The following is a 13,520-nucleotide window of genomic DNA, read 5'->3' as shown; positions in this document are numbered from 1 at the left end:
TATTCGAATATTGATTACCGTGTATAGGTAAAGCAATCCACTACCTTTTTATTAACTTTCAGTTGGTAATACGGTCCATAAAATCAAGATCCCTCCTGTATCTTTGCGGTTGGTGCTATCTGCTATTCCAGAAGATCCTCCCTTGCTTTACGTGACTGATGGACATCCACTCAAATGTTCCTTGAAATTTTGAATAACACCCCTGCTCTTATGTCGCCATCACCCTGCGTAAAACACTTGTAGCTTACACTCGCTTGGCCAGCGACCTTTTCCATGTGGAGGTCCTTCGCCCAAAACTACCGTTTCTTCCTTATAGATCAATTGTAACGGTAAGTGTCCGGGTAGCTGAGTGGTTAGAGCACAAGGCTGTCGTACGGAAGGTCGCGGTTCAAATCTCGATGGCGGCAGTGGGATTTGTATCATGATTTGACGTCGGATACCAATCGATTCAGCTGTGAATGGGTATCTGGGTCAAATCAGGGTAATAATCTCGGGCGAGCGTAATGCTGACCACATTGCCTCCTACAGTTTACTGTAGTGTACCGTTACGGTCTTGAATGAAGTGCTCTAACACACTTCAAGGCTCTGATCCAATATGGATTGTTGTGTCAACGATTATTATTAATGCTATTCACCACAATTAATTGGTGCTCAGAGGTGACGGTGAGGAAACCCTATCGGCCAAACCAAAATCAAGTGGCCGAGGAGAAGCTCCATAGTGATGGCACCGGGAGATGCTGTATCACTTTGGTTTGCCGGTCGTGATGCAATAGGTGAATGCTCCAAAGGCCTAATCAGGGCGATCAGACTCGAATCTGTACGGGGACTCATCTGAAGTAGTAGTAGGTCACGAAACCTTACCAGGGGTCTACTGGTATCATGGGAACCGGGATAGCCCTTGAATTCACATACTTCGGGAGAATTCCTTTTGTATGTGTGTTCAGCTCGGTTGTTGGGGTTGGCCCCCTAGTGGGAGTTTCATGGGGGTTGTGGTTACGTTTAAGCGAAGGGAGACCTTCGGGCCTCAAACGACTGGTATCGTTGTGATTGTCTCAGTGGGATTCTAAATTGTGGTTACAAAATCAATCCGTGTCTTTAGAAGACCATCAGGTTAGATCCACTGGACAAGTGCTCACGTTAATCAAACGAAACGTAACCACAAATTATTTAATTAGTTTGATGTTCCTGAATGTGTGTAGTGTATTAACAAGGTCGGGATCCATGTTTAATGTTGGTTTTATTAAGATCATTTTCCGCTTATTTCGCCGCTGGCCGTTTTTATCCCGTCACCGTCAAGAGGAAGTTCCAATTAGAAACAACAAGTACTAAATCATTTACATCTATCTACACGTTTCGAAATGCATCAAATTATTCTTGTTAGCTGGCTACTTTCCCCCTTAAACGAAATGATCCAAATGGGTTTTCAAACTGGATAGTAATTCAGCTAGATCTTGCCCAAGTATGTCCAATATTTCGGCTTGCTCAGCGGGTCCAGGTCTCACTAACTTTTGTTTCCACAAACCTGTCCCCTAACCTTGAACGGCGGTAACAAAGCCAAATTACGTCAAGTCTGTCCCATTGTAAAAACACCAACAACCCCCGGCTAGAAACAACAACAACAAGAACGTTCTAACCAGAAATAAGTGATAACACGTTAAGCTTGCCATCCACGATCAGTTTGGCCTGTTGGGTACGCCGGGAGAGTCCACAATCCACCCGGCCGCCAGTTGAACTGAGTGCACTATCCACGTACCAGCAAGCCGCAATTAATTCATTAGTTCAACTCTGGGCGTGGAAGAACTTGACACGAAAATTTGAAATATTTTTGTGTGTGAGCATTTATCAAAAATGTTCACCAGCGATAAAGCTACCCATAAAATTCTCACTCACAGCCTCGTCCACAGCCTAAATAAACATGAAACCCTCGCTCGCAATCCATGCCTGGCCGGTTGGCCAAATCATTTTTCATTCGATCACCGGCTGCCTGAACAGTTAAAACTGAAGGACTAACTGCATCCCATCCACGTTAGGGCAGCCGGTCAAATGCGGACTCTTCAGGCGTAATTGCCACGTCGGATGAAACTTCGATGGCAGGCTTTACACGCACAATATTCACCCTGGGGAAGCTTATGTGCAAGGATGCAAGATCAGAGACCATTCGCATTATTATGAAATGGCTATGGTAAAATTTGAAGTAATTAAATGAAAATGGTTTTTCAGATTTTGGGGAAAAGTACGTGGTTTTGAAAATGAAAATTAAATTGGGTAATTTAAATTTAATTGTTTTTCATATAAATGAAGGTCGGGAAGAGGATTAGGAAATTGTAACGTAACAAAAAACATAGAAATGCTGCATAGTAGCGACTGCATTTTCTCGTCACATTGTCATTGGACAAGGCGAGTGAAATGCTTCACATGCCACATAGCCGCGGGCACTACACATTTAATAACCACGTATAACTATATTTGGCGAAAAAATTGTATAACCCCCTTTTTGAAAGTATTCACAGTTCATACCTTCCACCACTCCTCCGGACTTCAACCTAAAATATCTAGGCAATTCTCCTTGTACCCTTGTTTGGATGGCTCATGCGGTTGGAGCGCTGGGCTGTCGTAGTGGAAAGTTCAAATCCCACTGGTGGCAGAGGGATTTGTTATCGTGACTGGATGAGACTGAGTCAAATTAGAGAGCAATGCTGATCACATTGCCTTCTACAGTGTACCGTTACGGTCGTGAATGAAGTGCTCTAACACACTTCAAGGTCCTGATCCAATATGGATTGTTGGGCGAACGATTATTGTTATTATCACAGTCTACCCATTTCTTCTGCCTTTCGATGCAAAATTTGTGGCTTGGTTTAATATAGTTCGAACTAGACGCTATTCGCATTGAAAGTGACATGGTAGACCAACAAGGGAATAGAGGAACAATTGTTGCGTTGTCCTAATATTTCATACAAAATTTCATTGATCTTCATCTTGCAAATGAAGTAAAGTTTTGGATAATTTATTGTTTTCTCAATTTACGAATTATTTTTGTACCCGTGTGTGGAATGATTGTGGAATGAACACGCAAGGTTTGTATGAATGCTAGATGTCACGCAAAACCATATTCATGATTCTTCAATGTCAATATATAATTTACACTCCCAAGATCTATTTGCTAGACTAAATAAATCAAATCGAAATTGAATGAACATCTTAAGCGCCCAGGATCGAAACCATATGGCAGACTAATGAAAGAAATTTATGGCTAATTTGCTTGGGCCCATATGGTGCTGAATCAGAAATCAAACGGTAGATGCGTATAGCAAATTATGTAAGCTATTACGATGTTAGTTTTGTTAATAAATATATGCTATAGTTAGAGACATGAATATGAAAAATTGTTACACAAAATCTCTATGGGAAGCTAAGTTTAAAGTAAAACGATTGCGCCTCATCCGTCATTTTATCCAATTTATTGAATAAATAGAACATGCTACCTAAAATATTACAATGCCTGCCTGAAATATTATAAACAAGGCATTTATTCCAAGGTGCTGAGTATTAGAAAAAACGCGATGAACGGAACGTTCTCGGCAAATATTACATATCATGCAAGCCAACATTATGTTAGATTCTCCTAGAAAGCAATCTCCGCCTTCGACTGACCAAGTGTTCACTTTTCTTTGCCCAAATGTAAATACATAGTATGCTAATATTCGATACTTCCATTGGGTTATCATTAACGTGTAGTAAGCGGCACCATCACTGTTACGATTTTCCAAGTCATTATTTGCAGTTGAACTTGAAAAATTATAACACATTTGATCAACAACATTCGCCTAGGCCCTTTATAACTCAATCCTGAAACCATCCCAGTAAAGTTCGATAGCATTTTTTTTCTCTAGATAATCCATATTCTAATAATAACTCTCTCTCGTCTAAATAATCAAAACTGAACGCCCCTAAAATATCACAATTATCTCACAGATGCGATACATGGCAGAAAATCTCAGCCTCTCCTAGGGAATCATTTTACCATTTGTGTTCATGTGTGTGTTCTTGTATGCAAGGAAAGATACCAGTAGTTACTATCTGTCAGGAACTATGAGAAACTACAAAGATACACAATATCCTTTACACGAAATGAAGCCTGGAGAAGCATAAAATATTACTTAAATATTCGGTATTGGGTTGGATGTTGAGTACCTGGAGGTGAAGTTATCCAAATACGGAAAATTATTGCTGAGACACAATCCCTTTTTACAACAAATCCACAAAAAAACACGTGGACAATTATATATTTAAATAGCGCTCCAGGAATATGTAATTTTTGCGGAAAGACGGTGAATAGCATCGTTTATTTATCCTATGAAAGATTTAGTCTCAATTTTAATAATGCTAATATGATTGAGAAGACTTGGAGTTCCTTGGTATCCTCGTATTTGCGAAGCGGTTCACTCCAATCCTTACATAGGCATTATATTCCAACTCAGTGGCCAGTAATTGCTTGTTAAAACCAACCTTACAAAATTCTACTTATAATATTTATTATCTGATTTATTTGGACAAATGATATATTTTGAAAAAAAATCTAGGAATAACAATAAACGAGTCGGGAAACCGGAAGCTGGACGCTTCAGGTATGTATGAAAGGTTTTGTGTATTTCTTATATAAAGACATTTGAGTGCGTATTTGCCCCATTAGTACCTAGCACGTAATATATGCATAGATTATGTGAGAATATCCACTTTCCGGTGATATCGACATTCATAGTCTTGAATTTGCAAAGAAGCGTCAACTCTGACTTATTATAACTTGCGTTCAGCGGCGTTTTTCATAATTATCCTCCGGTGACTGCTAACTTATATATATTTCCACAATGACACGGATTTACATTCAGTATCTTACCCAATGCTGTTACATGCGGGCTCACATCATCGGCGCGATTGGCCAGTGTGCCGTATTCACCCTCCTCCAACTCATAGCGTTGCGTGCAGGACCGGCATATACAGGTTAACTAACCAGGGATATACAGTTTAGCCAAGGTGCTTTTAATCTAGTCGCTGCGAGCCGAAATAAAGGCATTCCTGACATCTAGTACCATCACTTCACAGTAGTTACCAATGACCTCCAACTCACCCTCTCTAATATTTTCCCCATGGTGTCTGAAAGACAGATGGGAGCGATGTGTAGCAGAAGCTTGTGCACCACTTGGGCTTAGTCTTAACTGCTAACTTCCACACACACTTAACCCACACTTCCACAATACATGTAAAGATCTTTCATAGTTCCGGTAAATCCGAGCAATCGCAAAGATGTTTTCCGCCTACGTAATTATTTTCAAAAAGAGTGGTCATAGCAACGAATCTACTGCTTTCTGCCCCAAAAAATCGAAATAAATTTGTATCAGAAGGGAAAACAGCACCATCTTTATCCACTATTCACAGAAAGCCCCATGAAGACGGAAAACATGGTCGAGTTATGTGAAAAATTAAACAAATCTGCAAAAGCGAATGAAGTTCTATGCAGATAGTGATAAATCTATTGGGATAAAATACTTTCATCATCAGCATCAACGGCGCAACAACCAAAACGCAAATCCCGGTTTTGCGCCGAGGTCCACCAATTCGATATCCCTAAAAGCTGTCTGGCGTCCTGATCTACGCCATCGCTCCATCTTAGACAGGGTCTGCCTCGACTTCTTTTTCTACCATAGATATTGACCTTATAGACTTTCCGGGTGGGATCATCCTCATCCATACGGATTAGGTGACCCGCCCACCATAACCTATTGAGCCGGATTTTATCCACAACCGGACGATCATGGTATCGCTCATAGATTTCGTAGTTATGTAGGCTCCGGAATCGTCCATCCTCATGTAGGGGGCCAAAAATGCTTCGCAGGATTCTTCTCTGGAACGCGACCAAGAGTTCACAATTCTTCTTGCTAAGAACCCAAGTCTCCGAGGAATACATGAGGACTGGCAAGATCATTGTCTTGTACAGTAAGAGTTTTGATCCTATGATGAAACGTTTCAAGCGGAACAGTTTTTGTAAGTTGAAATAGGCTCTGTTGGCTGACAACAACGTGCGCGGACTTCCTCATCGTAACTGTTATCGGTTGTGATTTTCGACCCTAGGTAGGAGAAATTATCAACGGTCTCAAAGTTGTATTCTCCTATCCTTGTTCTTTCTGTTTGGCCAGTGCTTTTGATACTTTGGAAGGACGAATCGATGATTAGCATGAAGTATAGTAGTGGCCATATTTGACGCAAACATGATAAAGCGTTGTTCTTTAAATGTACAAAACTTACCTTTAAGTCTGATGATAAGGGCTTGATAGTTTGGGGACGTATTAGTGCCAATGGAGTGGGCAAAATAGTCGTACTAGAAGGCAAGGTAAATTCTCAAATTTATCTTAATTTGATGAAAAATGTTATAGTGCCGGAAGGGAAGCCTCTAATCGGTGTAGATTTTATTCTGCAACTGGATAATAGTGGATAATAATAAGATTCAAATTGTTTCAGAATAAATATCTGAAATGAATTTCATCATTTTGGAGTGGCTATTTCAAAGCCTTGATTTACCGCTCATCAACAATGGATGGGCGTGGCTAAAATCAAACACAAGTGAGAGGGGTCCCTGAAATGTGGCTTCATTGAAGGATTTAATTTTGGAGGTTTGGTCTACTTTTTCTCCAGAGATGTGGAAAAGACATGCTATCCTTATCAAGTCGACGGGGAAGGATGTTGGAAAATAATGACGACTATTGTGGACCTTCAATTTTTTTTTACTTATTTATGACGCATAAAATTTTTCTTTTTCCTATTGTAACCCCCTTTATAAGGGAGTCGTTTATTTTGAATTAAATTTTATGTTCTCAATTTGATTATTGAAAGATTGTATTTTCAACTTGCTAGTCTGCTACTTTTTAAGGTTTTGTTTGCAAAACAAAACCTTATTAAAATCGGTTCAATGTCTGTCTGTCTGTCTATCTGTCACAGGCACTTTTCTCAGAAATCGCTATACCGATTGACACGAAATTTGGTGAGAAGGTGGAACCTATGGACCCCCAGACATGCAGTGAGTGATATCCTCCTACGTTGAGATTTAGGGGCGTCCCCATACATGTAAAAGGGGACTGTAAAAATTTGTTCCACCGAATATAATTATGTGGGGTATCAAATGAAAGGTATCGATTAGCACTTTTTGAGGTCGGTCTTAGTTTTGAGGTTTGGTAGGAAGGCGGGAAGTGGGAGGGGTGGAAAGTGATGATTTCTTTAACGGACCCATTCTCAGAAACTAACCAACCGAAAAATCTGAAAAAAAATCATGAAGCTGCCTCTACCTGGTGCCCAGGCCTCAAGATACTCTCCATATCGATATCTGTTCAAATTAAGTTAATAATAGTATATTACCATATTTTTGGGAAAATTGAGTAAAACCCCCCTTAAGTTTATCTCAGAGTTATAAAAGTTGGTAGTAGTATCCCCCCTTTGATCATTGATTATATGAAGCATATTATCTCCAAGTTTGATCAAAATCATACTATTAGTAGCAAAATTACAGTAGCTCAAAGTTGTCTTTACCGTGTAAATTTACAACCCGAAGTACTAAATCTGACATGCTAAATGCATATTCTTAACGGGCTACGTACAAATTGGATAGTTCTACACTCAAATATGTTCACAGGAGAAGCAAACAAAACCTTTCATACCTGAAGCGCCCAGCTTCCGGTTTCCTGGCTTGTATATTTCTAAAAAGAACACTTGAAAAATATGAATCTGAATTCCAGACATGGGTTTGTTTGCTTATTTATGACAGCTACTGTACATATTCATCTTAATTTGAAACAACCCGCAAATTTCATTGGCATACTAGATACAAATATGGCCATATTATTTACTTTATTTAGGAAGATATCGGAATGCGATTTATTTTGAGAAATAGATTTCATATAGATGCATTATTGTGACTTTTTTCAAATTTTTCGGTTGGATAGGTTCTGGAACGAGGCCTGTTTCACTTTTTGGGGCTCACATTTTAAGCCCTCACTCCCCTACATTTCATCCAACTTCAAAAATAGGACCAGTTCGGAAAAGTACTGATTGTCCCTTTCATTGTGATCACACACCCCCCCCCCCCTTGATCTCTACATATGTAAAGGGACTCACAGACCACACCTTCTCACCAAATTTTGTGACAATAGTTTCAGCCGTTTCCGAGCAAATCAGATGTGACAGACAGATAGGCATTAAATCGATTTTAATAAGGCTTTGCTTTACACGAAACCTTAAAAGGGGCCGGGGAGAAGTAAATTTTTACATGACTGGGATTTTAATATTTCATTCGAATGTCAATTATTCTTATTAACTATGACGTCAACACTTTATTTGCATGTCTTAACATGCAGTAAATTCGCACGATATTGATAAGTTTGAACTGCTATGACTTTGACATTAATAGCCAAATTTCTGGGAATCGTATGCGCGATACCTTCATCAGTGCTATATATAATTGCATCCTGAGAAGCTAATAAATTGATGATCCGTTTTAAATTTTACTGAGGTTAAATCTCTATACACTCCATTTAGTCCCTTCGTATTTACCTCTTCTCTCTCTCTCTAATTTGATTGCGTTGAATGATATTTCTTTTCTGCCGAATAGTGTTTTTTTGTATTTCCTTATCTTCTCTTAATTATTAAAATTTGAGTTTTATACAGTTCATAAATATTGTTTCATGTATGAGTACGAAATAGTCTGCAAAGGACTTTAATGTGCTGTTGAAGAGGGATCCCGTGCTCTTCGATTCTCACTGGTAGGCTAGTATGCGGTCGTAAGTCTAAAGTTGGTCGTTGTGGAGTACATTTATCGCCAACATCCAAATAATACGATTTAAATGGTGTTCACAATGTACCTATTCAAATGCTAATTACGATGTACTTTACTGAAAAATCGAGAACATTTTTCAACCATCGTTTAAGAAGATTGACAATAGTCAATTGTTAAGACCAAATTATTCATTGATTAGAATAACGAAACTTCATCCCTTTCAAAATACTAGTGCAGTCATCGGCATAAAAATAAAATTTGACCTCATAAATACATACATATATGCTATTCCTACTACTTCAAAAATTTACCATAGCTACTCTCAATATCTTTGATCATGTGCGTGCGCCTACTTTGAAACTGGTAAATCCACCAGTTGATGAGATGTTTACATTCATTGCACCTCAATCGCCACAATATTTACTCCTATGGCACAACCAAATCTGGCAATCGGGATGTTCGGAAAGTATTGGCGAAGATATGTATGTGGCAGAAAAATTAAACTTGTTCGAAAATCGATGCAACTTCAGTTCTTGCAAGATGATCTAGGTACTAATTTTGAACGATGAGTAATTAAGTTTCTTGATCAATCCACAATGTGAGTAAAAGGAAAAATTATCCAAGTTATCGAGTCATTACCAAAAAATATGTTTTTTATTTTATAGGGTTCATAGTCAAAAACTAACATGCAACTTTTAATTCGCTATAAAATCACATTCAGATAACAATGATAAAATTTCATGCATTTAATTTACCTAAAACATGTATTTATATCTTCTTGATATGCTCTAGAAAGATGATCATTATCAGCTTATCATATTCTGCATAGAAAAAACACTCCTACAATAATATAATATCTACAATGATATGAGTTTGCAATCATCAAATATGATATAACTCTTCCAAAGAAGACTTTATCCACCAAAAAATCGACACAAACAAAATTTGTGATAACCGCAAAGTATGACCTCAAAACCGCTGATTCAGTGATTATAATGTTGCACTAAAGTTAATATTGGGCACTCCATAGTTAACGCAAAACGTCATATTTTAATATAGCCAACCTTGAAAATAGACTCACCTGAGGTCGGTTTAAGTCGCATTCGACGGCTAGGAAATATGGCCTTTGCTCACATTTGCACTTGCTTTCACACAAATCCTCCTTATCCGTGCGTTTCTGACGATGTAATACAAACAAAGATGTGTTGCTGACATCTTTCGCACTTGTATCTAGCTGGGAGGAACCAGTTGACGCCGCTGAAGATGAATTGCTATATCCAAAATGGGCATAGACTGGCGACGATGAGTAATGTCCCGCTCCTGCAGTATTTGCGTGAAGTGTACCCAAGACGGTAAGCAGCACAAAAATAGTTGCGGGAAACCGAGCATTGTACAGATTATGGTACAGGAGTGCCATATCTAATCCATACTATTTCACTATAAAACTGTTAGATAAATCTTATTACTACTGAGCGCTCACTTCTTCCCCGGTCTTAGAATTATTTTCACATTTTAGGGAATTCCGATTACTTCTTCTACACCACCAGCATTTTTATTCTTTTACAGCAATAAATACACTTGTTTTATTTTACTACTTTTAAATTGGAATTCATTTGAAATTCAAATCACTTTTCGGAATTTCTTCCTCTTTTTCATGATTTACTCACATTTTCTAGGCACTTTTCCCGTAAAGTCGAACATAGCACACTATTCCGGGGCTAACAAAACACAACAAAATTAAAATTCTAACCCACTGACTGCTGCCTGCGGCCGCTCACAACGTGTGCACTCTAAGGGCAAAGGCCCTGTTGTGGTCACATACTATTCGCCGTCTCGAAGATGCACACCCTAGGTTTTCACGCATTTACGCAGCCGCAAGTGCATTCACTAATGGCTACCGAACGAAACGAACGTGGTACGACCAGAAAACGTTGATGGAAACAAAGCGGTGCGCCATGTGCCCGCAACGTACGAATTGTGCCCTCAATGCATTCCCACACACAATGCCAATGGCTAGAATCTAATTATCTTTTTAAATGATTTATCTTTTCCGATGAAGGAAGTTGTTGGTACACTGTTTATTTGGCTGGTATTGCTACTCGGGATTTGTTATCTTCATTCGAAATCTCATTGACTTCTGCAAACAAGCCCGTGATCTTCGGCAACGTGACAATCTGAAATGAGGATAAGGAAAAATTAGACTAGCAGAGTTTTCATGAAGGGCTTTGTTTTATAACAAAGAAAGTTATCGTTTACATATGTGACTGACATATTCAAGAGGATGAGTAATGCTCACAAACCTAATCATTTGGGCTTTTCTTATCAATGAAATGGCTTATGCCTGACTACATTTATGACAAGAACTGTGACAAGTTTCCAAAGAAATCCATTTGAGAATCTATTGCAGTTTGGCGATATGCATGAAAAACTGAATAATCTGTATATTGAGGTTGCCAAGTTAAAGATAGTTGCGAATAGATTCTTTCACATTACAAAATAAAAAAAGTCAAGAACATTATGGATTACACTTATGGGATCCAAGAAAATACCGACCGGTCAAATTCCCACAGGCATATCCTGCGTGGGCGCACACCAATGCAGTGGCCCCATACACGCATTAACACTAGCCCTTATGCGCGAAGCTTTTGTCCTGTAACTCCAATCGAAGATGTGCAACGATTTTCCGTCACCATAAAATTTTGCGCTGGGAGTTGAGTGTCCTGTATATAGTCTTTCTGTGCTAGACTAATATAAATAATTTCATCCACTGTCAGCAGGTGAGTGAGGGAAGTGGAACAGAGGATTGGTCAGCACTATCATATCTCCACTCATACATATGTAAAAATTCGCGATAATCAAACGCAAACGCCAATACCGCGAGTGATTAAACCCAATTTGAAAATAGAAAAGCCGCCAAAAACGGTAGGAGAGTTGGAAATTACTGGTTATAATTTACGTGGGAATGTAGAAGAAGACCGAAGAAAGAAGAACAAAATAAATATATCGCCATTAGTATTAAAGTACGCATTTTTTAATCATATTTTTAAATGTATCTTTACCTAGCAAATTCAATTTGTGTAAAGGTTGCGAAAAATGGAGACGATGCAGTGGTACCCACCTCTCCCTATTCCTTAGTTAATCCAGTAACGACAAATAGATAAACTTCGGTTTAGGCAGGAACGATCGAAGGAATTATTACCATCTTTTGTTGAGGATGCTGGGAGTCCTGAGTCCGCACCCACTGGGTGGCGGACCGAATCACTTGGGAAGCAACTTACTTCCTCTTTTGTAGTCCGCGGACTCCTCTTTTTTGGGTTACACATTCAAGTTTTAAAAAAAACCGAAGAGGTTGACTGACGGTTTCGTCCAGGGCAGAGGCAACTCATCAGACGCTGCCTCACCTCTGCCCTGGGAGCAGGCCTGGTTTGGTCTGGACTTAGGACGTATTTCACTTGAATATAATTCGTACCCATTACGTGTTTGCGATTAAATTTGAGCGATTACCAGGTACTTCGTTTAGCAGGCCCACTCTATTTTTTGGAACTTGTTTTCTACCATGACTGAAAGTCACAATGGCTTTTGCTGCGGTTAAGTTTTCCTCTGATTTTAGCATCTCATCGATCATATTGTCAAGTTGTATGGCCATATTCATAACATTATTCCACTCTTAGCGTAGTTCGCTTGTATACACATAATATAACAGAATCGATCGGCGCGACCAGCCTGTGGCTGCATCTTAATCCTTAATCATAGATTTCAAGATGAACTCATTGTCGATGGATGATAAAGAGTGTGCCCGTTTTTCTTTTACTTCGCCTTCAGTGGCAATTACAACCATGGCTAACTCAACCGCGAAACCGATAATCCCTGCATCCGTTAAATAAGTCTCAATGGTTGTCCTGACGTAACAATGTACTGCTTTGAAGCTAACTTTAAAAGTTAATTTAAGTCCCTTGCTTTTATTTCACCTTGCATCCAATCCCAGAGCCTTGTTTTGCAAGGATTACATATATCGTGCTAGGTCATTGTCCTAATTTATCTTGGTAGATTCAATTTCAATATTTTTCCAGGGTTAATTTGGTAACATTGTTTGTTATTAAATGGCCTTCATGATACTACTTTAATATATTCTTCACTCTAGATTTGTCAGGAAAAATGAGATGTTTGGAATATTTAGTGTGTTTCCTGTTCACTCCTTAGTAGAGTATAGGGCATCCACATAGTCAGATTGTGCTTCAGTTTCATTATTATCACACTTAACGCTGTGCAAGTAATAAGCTCACAGCAGCGAGACAAACACAAGACGAACACAGATACCCATGGTTACTACGATTTAAACTCAAAGCATCGAAATTGGGAGCCTGACGCTTTACACCCTCAACCAGTGTGCCTTTGGCATATTTGATATAGTGAAACAGAGATATCATACCAACCTCTAACGATTATTTAGGATATCAGCTGCATATCCTTAAACTTTTAAGCTAATAGAAATAAGTTTTTCCAGCAGTTAATTGACCATAATCGTGTTAAGAGGGCACCTTCTTCTCGTTTCGTAGTAACTATTGTTATTAAGAACTGATTTGAGCTGTTATTCTTGTTATTGACATAAGAAACTTGCATTGAAGATGCTTATCTGTGTTTTTAATCCTTCTATATTTGGCCTAGGATTATAGTATCACCTCCTTCGGGCCTTCTTTTA

General features: G+C 38.9%; 2 protein-coding genes across 2 annotated transcripts in view; one reads left to right on the top strand and one right to left on the bottom strand.

The window, feature by feature from the left end:
• Nucleotides 1–13,520, top strand: part of LOC119658384 (E3 ubiquitin-protein ligase highwire) — a 171,442-nt gene that overhangs the window by 94,187 nt on the left and 63,735 nt on the right. The gene's annotated exons all lie outside the window — the stretch shown is intronic.
• Nucleotides 1–13,520, bottom strand: part of LOC119658385 — a 61,116-nt gene that overhangs the window by 31,846 nt on the left and 15,750 nt on the right. The window contains exon 2 of the mRNA XM_038065751.1: nt 9,903–10,995. Within this exon, the coding sequence (XP_037921679.1) occupies nt 9,903–10,238 (336 nt within the window). The 5' untranslated portion in view covers nt 10,239–10,995. The remainder of the gene's footprint in view (nt 1–9,902; nt 10,996–13,520) is intronic.

Source organism: Hermetia illucens, chromosome 5 (assembly GCF_905115235.1).
Source record: "Hermetia illucens chromosome 5, iHerIll2.2.curated.20191125, whole genome shotgun sequence".
NCBI lineage: Eukaryota > Metazoa > Arthropoda > Insecta > Diptera > Stratiomyidae > Hermetia > Hermetia illucens.
This window is presented reverse-complemented; position numbering and strand designations above follow the sequence as displayed.